General features: G+C 39.5%; 1 protein-coding gene across 13 annotated transcripts in view; it reads left to right on the top strand.

Annotated features, from left to right (window-relative positions):
• The window catches only part of fgfr3 (fibroblast growth factor receptor 3), an 81,880-nt gene extending 70,168 nt beyond the window's left edge, over nt 1–11,712 (top strand). For all 13 annotated transcript variants that reach the window (XM_032546979.1, XM_032546977.1, XM_032546976.1 and 10 more), the window contains 5 exons: nt 556–678; nt 1,464–1,534; nt 5,690–5,827; nt 5,971–6,076; nt 7,131–11,712. In XM_032546979.1, coding sequence (XP_032402870.1) covers nt 556–678; nt 1,464–1,534; nt 5,690–5,827; nt 5,971–6,076; nt 7,131–7,295 — 603 coding nt within the window. In that variant the 3' untranslated portion in view covers nt 7,296–11,712. The remainder of the gene's footprint in view (nt 1–555; nt 679–1,463; nt 1,535–5,689; nt 5,828–5,970; nt 6,077–7,130) is intronic.
• The last annotated feature ends 426 nt before the right edge of the window (nt 11,713–12,138 follow it).

The raw sequence follows: 12,138 nt of genomic DNA, 5'->3' as shown, positions 1-12,138 counted from the left end.
CTGCACCAGAAGAAGCCAGAAGCGGCCAATCCAGACATAAACAATGGCTGAAAATTAGAATTACGAACTTGAAAGACGTTTGTGTCTTTATTAACCCTGTAAATAACGCTCTGCTATGTGATGTCTACGTTCTTCTACGCATTTGGGTCGTAAACCGTCCACACAGAAATCTGACTGCAGTCACATTGAATTAGTAGCATGAACAATTAGGCAAAAACATCGGATTTCAACAAAAAGATCCAAGCTTAGCGTCGAGACCTGCTTAACGCTACGTTGAACGTTGCCTCATATTAGCAATTTGCACATGTTGATCTTTACCTTAACTCTAAGATTAACTCCAATCTCTTCATGACAGACCAGAGTGGAAAACTCAAAAGTTTTTGCTGTCAAACAGAAATCTCATATTCCCAAAACCTTCATTTTTCAGGACATGAAAAACTTATTTCTTCTCCATTTAAATTCGTACTGCTTGGTCAACTTTCAACAAAAATCTTTTTGTTATCCACATTCCTGTATGTAAAACTAACCTGAGTTCGTCATATTTTCCCCCTGCAGTGTATCCACAGAGATCTGGCAGCCAGAAACGTTCTGGTGACGGAGGACAACGTCATGAAAATAGCCGACTTCGGACTCGCCAGAGACGTGCACAACATAGACTACTACAAAAAAACCACGAATGTGAGTTTCATGACATCGGTGCTTTGTCTGAAATGTCAGGGAAAAACTCAGGACAGTAAGGAAAATGTGCATTTATGTTACGTGTTTGCTTTTTTATTTAATCGCAGCAATAAATCCTAGATATTTCATGTTTGGTCTCATTTCATTTAGTAGCTTATATGCATTTCTACACTGTTTTTGTATTTATAATACAAGAACAGTATGTTTTTTTCTATTTGTAGAAAAAAAACATATTCCTTCCGCTACTTTACTATAATGTAGGGGACACCAATAAATTGGACCAGATTGTCCAATAGTTTCATGTTAAACTGATCTTATCCATCGATCTTATTGACAATAGTTGCCCTACTGTTGCAACTTAGCAACATTTTCAGACAAAGAAAAAATTGGTGTCAGCCAAAATCAGCAGGTCATGCTTTGTAAAGATTGGTGATCGTCCAGAAAACTGCAATTGGTGCATTCACAATATTATGCACTACTTTGTGTTGGTCTGCCACAAACAATCCTAACAGTATTTATGAGGCTTTGTGATCATATATATTAAAAAAATCATTTTAAGATGAAGAATTGAAATAACATTTTTTGAAACCCAGTAAATCACTACAATCTGAACCTAAATATATGCTGCTGAATGTCTCCACTGTGCTGCTTTGACTGTGATGGAGCGCGTAGCGGAGGCAGGAGACAGTTAAACATTGTGTGACGGCGTTGAGTTTTGTCCTGTCTGATCCATACAGAAAAGTTCTGCTGACCAAAGCGGTTCTGTTGTACTTGTTTTGCTCCAGGGTCGTCTGCCCGTGAAATGGATGGCTCCGGAGGCTCTGTTCGACCGGGTCTACACGCACCAGAGCGACGTGTGAGTTTCCGCAAGCTGACCGTCTCATGCCGGCTGTCCGCTGATGTGTACAGCGGAGGAATGCGGCTGTTGAAATGTGGTGACTGAGCTCGTTAGTGTCAAGCGCAGGACTTAAACCGATGGGTTCCCGCGCCAAATATCTCCAGTATGCTGTCAACCGGCCCTCAATTGGGAATCTTTTCTGGTGGAGTTTGTTCCTAACTCCCCAATGCGACACTGGAGTCCCAGCATCTTGTTAGCTCCATGTCCATGTGTGCAAATCTTAGTTGATGTGCTGTTTATCTCAAAAAAACACAATTTTGCAATTACGATGTTTCTACTAAATAACAAATTAAATTAAAATTGCACGTGAATAAGCTTGTTCACACAATAAATCATTAACAATCATGGCAGCGACAGATGTAAACAGATTGAAGCAACAAGCTCCTTATATTTAGAAGAGGCTATTGGGGAAATAGTTTTGGGCAAATTGTAGCCACTGATTTTCCAGAAGTGTTATGGATTAAACATGTTGGACTAACACACAACTTTTATGAACTGTGAGGATGTGAGAACTCTGGTGGAGCCAGCTGCACTTTGTCTGAAAAAATCAAAAACAAACCATCATCCTCCTACCACTTCCTGTCGTCTTCTTTGTCATTTCCACCAGTAGTCACATCCGGCTGTTGATCATGTGACTCGTGACACACAAATTTGCAATGCGGTGTTTCCATTAAATAAGAAACACTATTAAAATCTCACGTGTATTAGTTGGTTCAGGCGATAAGTCACTTGGTGTGCCATCATCCTCCAACTACTTTCTGTCGTCGTCTTCCTCATTTCCTCCAGTAGCAACATCCGGTTGTTGATCGTGTGACGTGAATAACGTTTTTTCATTGCAGTTTTGCAAAATGCATCCATTTCAATACGGATGAAAAACCACCTCATCCTAGCGCAAAAAAACAAATTGCTGTATTTCCATTAAGCAAATTTACTTTTGCATTTTCAAGTTGTGCAATTCTATTCTCATAAATTAATGTTATTTTATGAGGCTCAATCCAAAACATCGAGATAAGAAAGCCGAGGTGTTCCCTCAGGTTGTGTTTCTCTGAGACATGCACGCCTTTCTCCCCGTCCGGCTGTGTTTGCGCCGGCGGCCCCGTCAGACGGGGAGATCACCAAGGTGATGCATCTTGCAGTAGCTCCAGCAGCCTTTCCCCCAGCCAGCCACAGCCAGACGCTGTGTCCCCAGCACAGCCGTCCAAGCCAAACAGGGGCCCCTGTCAGCGCTGCCGGGCCGTCTGATCACTGCAGACTGGGAACGGGCCGAGGGGAGAACCGGCCTGCTCTGTTATTTCAGCAGGTCTGGATTACAGACTCCAAATCTTCGCCTGCCTTTATACAGTAGTCACTCTGAGCCAGTTTATCCCCTTCACACCGCGGAGGGCCTTCCACTGTTTGGCTTTCGGTCTGCTAGGGCGACGGTTCTAAACATTCAAATTAAGCTGTCAAAAACTCCAAACTGTAAAGAACAAATGATCGGCATGATCACAGTTGCAAAATGTTTAGTCATGTTTCAGTTTTTACTGCAGTGCAGTCTCTGCAGGATGTTTTATATGAGCTTGAATAAATGTAAGACTTTAAGTCAAGATAAAGATGCTTAATCCTTGGGAAGCTCTTCCCACTATTAGTCCCATGAAAGTAATTATTTTACTCAGAGATCCGTCAGTTTTAGATTTGTGGCTGATCTCCAGTTTTTGTGAATCTTCCACCTGCTGATTTCCAGAAAGTACAATCAAGACTTTATCTCATTGATTTCAATTCATTATAAACAAATTTAAATGTAATTACTTGCTTTTTCTTGTTTTGTACGTACAAAGGTTCAAAGCGGAACTTCTCTATTCTTGCGTTTCTGGTACGGTTGTAAATCTGACACACGAGCGACTTCAGCTAACAGCGATGGACAGCAAAGCTGATTTTCTTTGCCCATTGGGATTCATTTAATTTCTTCTTCAAAAAATAATCTGATTGGATGCTGAACTATGGTCATGTTCAAGTTGCTGATAGGCTAAAAGAAGTTAGCCTATCAGTGAAGCTATCCAAGGCTAAAATAGCATCTCAATGCTAACATGTAGCAGCTAGCGCAGACGTCCCCAGCATCCACATATTTCTAAAGGAGGTCCGTGATTTTATGCCTGCATTGTTATTGGTTTTAAACCGCTGACTGAAAGCATTTCTTAAAATTCATTTTAAAAAAAAGAAAATTGGCAAACTTTTTTTGACACCATTAAAATAATCACGATCTATTTGTAAACATTTAATCCTCTTTTCCTGTGGATGTTTGTACCTACATTACAAAACTTTGTCAATATTTTAATGGCAAAAACACACAATTTCGCAAACTGCTGCATTTTCCTCAAATAAGACGCACAATTAAAATAACACCAGAATATGTTTTGTTTTTTTACACAATAATTGAAAAACATGACGCGTCATCATCCTGTCGTCTTCTTCGACGTTTCCGCCAGCCGTCACGTCCAGCTGTTGATCATGTGACTCGTTTGATGTGAAAAAAGTTTCCATTGCACTTTTGGCGAAATAGACAAATTTTGATACAATTGAAAAACTAAATCATTGTAGCTCGAAAACCTTCCATCTAAATAGCCGTTTATGGTAATTGATGGTCAGTCGAAACGCAGCTGTTGAACATGTTTGCATCTGGAGATGAACGTTTCCAGTCCCGACTTCTTGACGTGACGACTTTGACTGTTTCCGACTGGAACGAATTGAAAATAAAAAATAAAAAACGAAGCACTGCAGCTTTTTGAAGATGGCCGCAGTTTTAAAATTCAACTGAAACTGAAGAGGTGAATGAAAATTAAGAGAAGAATGAGGTCAGGCCCACAGATGGGGTCAGTCGGAGCCGTTTTCTGAATGTTTTATTCATTCAGGTGGTGGGCCAGTCGGCTCGGCCGTTCTCCGCCCTGCAGATCGGAGCGTAGATAATTAGATTAAAGTGAGGAGGGGGTCTTATTGTGATTCACAGGATGAACCGTTCAACAATGCTACACCCGGTCAATTGACTACCCATTATGTGACGATCCCCCCCCCCCCCCCCCCCCCCCCCCCCGTCCCCTGTTTTGTTTTGGGGGGGGTTTAACCATTTCGGAGTGAATCAGCAGTTTTCTGAAGCTGCTGCCACAAAGAGAGAAAGGGAGTGAGATGATGGCTTGGTTTGGACTGCAGCTAGGATGGAAATGTTCAGGCTGTCAATACACAGTAGAGTCCAGGTCAGGGTTGGTTCCTGGTAGGAAGTCTCTGATTCTCTTTTAGAATAAGATTTTAAAAAATGGCAGAAAACTCTGGGTGGAAATATAGATCAGTTCACAGCTGGAAAACGACCCATTTTCACTGAGTGATATCTGTAATGTCAGCTACTAGATGACTGACTTAATGAGTTTTTATAGGTTAGTACTTTATATACAGAAGACTTTAGAGGAAAAACTCTTGAACCTGCTGTATTCTCAGTTTACTAGAGGATGATTTTATTTTTGTAACTAGCAGTTTCTGTGTTGGGCTCAGGCTGGAAAACGGGACAAACACAAACTATCTTTGGTTTTATGTTCTGATCTGTTTGATTGCATTTTTTTTTCTTGCTTTTTTTTTTGCATTCACAAATGCTACCAGAACTAACTAGAGTACAAAACTGATTTAACTGAGTTATGATTATTTAGGATTATTAATCATCTCCCTGAAACAAAAGGAGAAAGAAAAGCAGATTTTTTTTGTGAGCTTTGACTGTTTCCGCTAACAATGTGCATCATTACCAATGTTCATCTATTTTTAACATGCTGGTATTGGTCCAATAAGTAAAACCTGAGTTATGAATAACTAGTACTTATTTCTATCTTGTTTCCCTTTGTGTGTGTGTGATTTGGCTTGTCGTGTTTCATGCGTTTCCTGACATATTTCCTAACAGCTGAATTCTTGTCATGTCTGTGAGGAAGCTTGACAGCAACCGGTGGGGGAGGGGTAGTGCGGCATTACTTTGTAACTTATACAGCTGGAAGAGAGTTTGATAGAAAACATTTCCGCCTGTCTGTGTTGTTTTAATAATCCGATAAACACCCTCTGATCTGATCAGTGTTTTGTTTTTGTTTGTGTGTTTTTGATCAGGTGGTCTTACGGGGTTTTGTTGTGGGAGATCTTCACCCTGGGAGGGTCGCCATACCCGGGGATCCCAGTGGAGGAACTCTTCAAGCTGTTGAAAGAAGGACACCGGATGGACAAACCTGCCAACTGCACGCATGAGCTGTAAGTGTCTGAACCGACGACGGTCACACCCTCGCGCTGGATCCGTTTAGTCCAGACCACTGGATGTTTGCGTTTTGGGTAACTTGAATTGATTGGCTGCAGAGTAACAGGGTGGGGGCTGGCTTTGACCTTTGACCTTTCAGGTACATGATCATGAGGGAGTGCTGGCACGCCATCCCGTCTCAGAGGCCCACCTTCAGACAGCTGGTGGAAGACCTGGACCGGATTCTGTCCATGACCTCCACTGATGTGAGTCAAACTGATGGTTTTATTTCATGCTGCCTGAGGCTCTTCATGATGAACGGTGGTAAATGTTGAGGGTTATGCTGACTGCATGAGGAGCCAGCTGTAAAAATGGCTCCATGATTGCTCTTGGTTTTGAAGTGAACAGTATTGTTCTGCTAAACAAATTTACATTTCGTCATAAAGTTTTAGGGCTGCCATGTGTTGTTGTTTTTTTTTCTTCAATTTCTGCCAAATAAAACCAGAATTCTGATTTTATTTCTCTCAGAATTAAGGGTTTAGTCTCAGAATTATATCTTCTGTCATCTCAGAATTATGACTTCCATCTCTGTATTCCGTTTCTTCACAGAATTAAATCTCTAATCTCAGAATCCAGGCATTAAAGCAGGTGGTGAACTAGGATCAACCAGCCTTGGGTACAGAGATGGGAGTTGTGCAGGAGTAGAACTAACTTTCTGGGACAAGATGATTTTCACATTCTTTCATACATTCATTTCTGAGAAGAAACATCCGAATTCTTAGATTAAAGTTTTGACATGAAGGACAGAATTAGTGGCCCTAATTGTCTCCCGTACTCTGTTGTTATATTGGCTTAAAAATGTTTCAAATGTGTGTGTGTCAAACTGTTGGTTAAAAAAAATAAAATAGAAAATTGTCCAGAAAATCCACAAACAAACCATCATCCTCCTGCTTCTTCCTGCCGTCGTCTTTGTTGTTTCTTCCAGTAGCAACTTCCGGTTGATGATCATGTGACTCATGTGATGTGAAAACATTGCAGCTTTTGCAAAATACACCTATTTTTACACAGCTGAAAAGCCACTTCATCCTAGCAGGTTTCTTATTCCAGAACATGAGTTTTTTTGTTGGTTTTGTTTTTTTAAATTGACGTTTTTCAATTTATTTTCATCATTTCAATTTCAGCAATGTTATGGTGTCATTGGAATTTAGATGTGTTGAAATCTGAGCGGCTCTCTTCACACAGAATGTGATTTTCCTGTATTTATGCGAGTCTCAGAAGAGACGGTTGACCACAGGTAACCTTTGACCCTTCCTCTGACAGGAGTACCTGGACCTGTCGGTGCCGTTTGAGCAGTACTCCCCGACCTGCCAGGACTCCAACAGCACCTGCTCCTCCGGAGACGACTCCGTGTTCGCCCACGACCCGCTGCCCGACGAGCCCTGTCTTCCCAAGCAGCCTCCCAGCAACGCCGTCATACGGACATAAGAGCCCGGCGGCGGAGGTCGTGACCTCCGCTCACACTCTGTGACAAATAACCACCTCTCATCGAATCAAGACTCCTCAAGATATGGAAATTAAGACTTCACGCAATACTTCCGCAGCTCGTCTTAAACTCTCCAGGCTTTTTTCCTCCCATTAAAAAGACACTTCGAACATTGAAGGATTTTGTTTTGTTAGTTTTTTTTTTGCCGTTCTTTTCAGGAATGAAATTCTATTTTTATACTCTGGCCAGTCTTTTGCTACAAACAGTGGTGTGGTGAAACCATTCCGTGCCTCCTGGGATTTAAACCTCCTGGGACTGAATTCAGAAATCGTACGCGGAGGACATGACGGGCATTTTGAAGGCGACCAAGTAGTGGTGCGGATCTATCTCCTCTAGATCTGCACAGATCACAACGGAATGCTCCCTCATGAACAGAATCCAGGAAGAAGTTTCCAGCAGGACTCAGAGGAGAAGCTCTGAGAGGCGAAGACCTCCGGCCGCAGCGGGTTTCCTCAGTGTTCATGTTTTTGGGGGTTTTCTTCATCCTAAGAAAAGTTGTTTGTTTTTTTTCTCCGAACAAAATTCCTGGTGACGTGAGGCGGATTTCAGTAGTAAGAACAGCGCCACTTGGAGGACGTTTTTGTTTTTTTCTATATCTAGAAAGTGATTTATTGTAAATATATAAATGCAAATATGTATCATATCACTGTCCACAGCCATGTGTGTAAAGACAAAAACAGAAAAAACAAATACATTTAAAAAAAACTGTTTATTTGAGGATGGAAGACACTGTCTATGCTTTGAAACATTTAAATTTCTTTTATTTTGGGTGTTGCAGAAAAAAGTTTTATTTGAATAATTAACATGTATATTTGTAAAGGTATTTATAGACTTAACATGCGGTTCTTAAGTTTGAAAACTTCTAGGTTTAGGTATTTTAGTACTGTACACAAAGATTTTTATTTTGACTTTTTGTAACTTATTTTGCAACAGAAATGATTTTGTCACAAACTGGCAGACGGTTTTTTTTTGGTTTTTTTTATCCACCTTTTTTTTCCCGTTGGCTTGTTTACTGTCCGAAACAGAGAAATGAGAATGTATGGCAGGAGACGACGTTCCTGAGAGCGAGTGTAGTCCGACGGCCGGACGTTGGCCTGTGACTCCGGAGCGCCACCCGGAGGGGCTGCCGGGTTCTACTTCTGGTTTCACATGTTGGCATTTGCACTAAGGAAAGAATGATGAACTCTTGCTGTGCAAGAAATAGCAGCGCTTCACACAGACCGTCATTCTCAAAATAACGTTCACCTTCTGTCAATCCTACAGTTTTAAAGCATGAATATGACTTTTAAAAGTATGTAAATCTGACCTTGCAAATATGCTCACTGCAGATTTCATCAAGTTATTTATTGAACAAAGATGTGATCAGATTGCTTCAAAACGACCACTACAACGATCTCTGTCTGGAATTAAACGTGGCATCAGGACTTTCATTTGTGTTGCCAGGTATGTAGCTTTTACTAGTTTTAAATTAGTTATCGATTGGGAATCATGTCAGAACAAATATGTGGATATTTTAGCACATTATTTGTCGCAGTCTGTAACGCACAGAACCCCAAATCTCCATTTTCCCATATGTGCACACAAATACTTCTTGTCTTATCAAATCTGACCTGGTCTGAGTTCTTCAAATTGTTTTTAGTGACATGAAACTGAGTTTATGTGTGGATGGAAGGTCCAAAACGTTTTGGAAATGTATTCGTTTTCCAAAATATCTGGCTACATGTGGACTAGGCCTTAAAAACTCTCCCAAAACCCAACATACATGCTTTCTTTTTACTCCAAGCTGTGAAACACAAGAGCCTTCTGACAGCCTCAATCTGTTTTTAAAGGACAAAGGAATTAGAGATGCACCGATCAGAATGTTTTGGCCCACTTTCCAGTCCTGTTTGGTTTTATAACCCTTACCTGCCAATGCTGAATGTAGCCAAATCACAATTTAAGAGCTATAAACAAATCTGAAACAAAAAATGATGTGCAGTTGGTCTATCAGTGGAAGTTTTAATGTCTAAAATTGGTTTTTATGGCTTTTGTTACATGAGGACCTTGTTTAGCACAGATTGTTATGCATTAAAAAAGAACTAAAAAAAAAAAAAAAAGTGGACCAGATGAGCTTCAGAACTGATTTGGCAAATGTGTTTCCCTCTCCCCTTTTTGTGTTAACTTTTTTACAGAAAAGCGAAAAACCACCTCAGGCTAGCATAAACACTTTTGTTGAATTTTGCCGGTCCATAAACCTTTTTCTAAGGCGACACTTTGAATAAAAAAAAAACGTGATGAAAACACGGCCAGTACCGGTCACTACATGATCGGTGCATCTCTAAAATAAATAAATGACTTTGTTTGCCTTTTTAAGGGTTAGTTAAATAGGTTTGGCTAACCCGTTAGCTAAACCTGTTTAGCTAAATCTGTTAGCTAGCCTACTTTCTTTAGCTAACCCTCTAAAGGGTTTTAGCTAACCCTGTTTAGCTAACAGGGCTAGCTGTCAGCTAACCTCTGGCCACACAACTTCTTTACTTCAGATTGGACGTGTTAAATACTCAAATACAGTGACTGACATGGGTTGCATAATTCTGTTTCCTGCAGTTTTTACAGCAATAACCAGAAAATATTCATGTAATTCACAATTCTTCAAAGAGGTTTTCATTCATTCAGTGTAGTCCTGCTAGGACTCGGTCAAAGCCCTTCAATATTTCGCAGTAGCTAACAATTACATAAAAGCATCCAAGTTCCAGTGAGTGCAATTTCATAAATCTATTTTTAATTGAAATTGTGCCTCGCAGGGTTTTAATCACAGAACATTCAAAGGTCATAAGGTCAACGCTGCTAATACTCACTAGTAAAGGTTTAGCTTAAGGGGTAAATAAATGTTTTATTTTTTCTCGTTGACGGAGCAAAAACTGCCCATTTTATTGCCTCTCTATAGTTTTATTATTACTGGATGAAATGAAGGCTTGTTGTGTGACTCGGACCGCACAGCAATAAAATCAAACATATGTTTTGTGTGTGTCCTTCGATTGTGTTGCGAAAAGTGCCAAATTTAGTCTTAAAAGCCCGACTTTATCCGATCTCTGAACCAAATCCTGCGCCGGTGAATGTAGGAGGCCAGAAGTATTAGGAAGAGAATTACAAAATGGGTTTTCTTAGTAGTGAGGCTTTCTCTCTCGTTTTTTTCTTTTGGTTTTGTTTGGAGTTTTTTTTTCTAACTGATCCCTCAAAGTTAAAAAGCATTCAGTCTGAAACGTTTGCAGAGTCACAGAAGGGAAAGGACTTTTACGTGGCATTGATGGGTTCGCAGATTTACTCGCTGCTAAGTGGAACTGGTGGGAAAGTGTTACTGTGCAATCAGAAACCAGCTGGACTCACCAACAAGTCAGCGCCAGTACTTCCTTAAGTCGTTTTTATATTTGAAGGACTTAAAATAAAATACAAATTGGGGACTATAATTTTGCGACAATGTCCAAATTGTTTTTATTTTTTTTTATTTTTTTTTTGCTATTGGCACCAAAATTCTGTCAGGAAAAAAAAATAGTTCAGTGGAAGCTTTTATAGGAGATGCTTTTTGTGTTCTTATCACAGTCGTGCCTCGATTACATGATTTAGCAAAAGGGGATTGATTGATTTTTATTTTTTTTTTGCATCACATTATGAATGTATAAATGCGTTTTGTTTTTTTTTTATTAAAATGTAGATCTTAAAGGATGCATTCTAGGGCTAATTGACCTGGTTTGTTCACTAATGTTATTAATATTATTAAGTGAGCCAAACAGACAAAAAAAGCACTTCTGTAAAGAACGGATGGATATAATGAAACAAGTGGTGTTTTGTTCTTATTTATTCTTCCATGTTGGGTAAAAGCTTTCCCTGTGGTGAGAGTATTTTATTCAGAGCTGTTGGCTTCTCAGTGTTTTTATTAAGAGCCAGAAGAAGAGAATTGTGATGTAGAGTTGGAACTTTGTTTGGTCCTTAAAAAGCTTTCCTTCTGGTTTAGTTTCATTTATGTTTTTTTTAATTGTCATTTTATCTTTGAATGCCCTTCTTCTCTTTGTTAGGTCTCTTTTGAAATGGATTTTTTTTTTTCTGTTCTGGTAGCAAATTTAAAGACTTGCCTCACTTCCTATTTTTTTTTGTGATTTATATATATATATTCACATATATATATAAATATATTTTTTGTTTTGTTTTTTTGTTTAATGAAAATGAATTAACATAGCTTACTAACATTAGAACTGACTCCAAATACATAGTTTTATTTATGCAGCAGAATTGGAAACATGCATTTCATTACATATCAAAGGTACTTTTTGTGACTTACATTGTTTTCTCTGCATTAAAATGAAATTAAAAGAATATTTCCCTCTGTCTCGTCGTCACAACATTCATTCTGGAGAATTACTTTAATCCTTTTAAATAGGAACGCTCCGATCAAAAGCCAAATATTTAATAAAAATTGTTTAAACTTCATTGTTGAAGTCTTTTTCAAGAGGGATTATCTTGAGAGTTACCAGCAGTAAATATCTTAACTGTATGAACTCTCTTGACGTCTCAAACACGTCAGACTGTTTCCAGTGTTTTTAAAAAAAATCTGTTTCCTAAACTGCAGCCAGCCAGAGGCACAAGTGAACTAAGCAGCAGTCCCTGCTCCAACAGGGGGCGCCACAAGAGCATTAAGTCCAATTTACAAGTGTGTTGCTGTAATGAGTGTTACGTCAGTAAACACTTCTACAAATGGAGAAGTCCAGCAGATCATTTCCATCCTTTCCTAAACCAGAATTCATATGAGGAAGT

Source organism: Xiphophorus hellerii, chromosome 19, assembly GCF_003331165.1.
Source record: "Xiphophorus hellerii strain 12219 chromosome 19, Xiphophorus_hellerii-4.1, whole genome shotgun sequence".
NCBI classification, from domain to species: domain Eukaryota; kingdom Metazoa; phylum Chordata; class Actinopteri; order Cyprinodontiformes; family Poeciliidae; genus Xiphophorus; species Xiphophorus hellerii.
The sequence above is the reverse complement of the archived record's forward strand: the minus strand, read 5'-3'. Positions and strand labels throughout refer to the sequence as shown.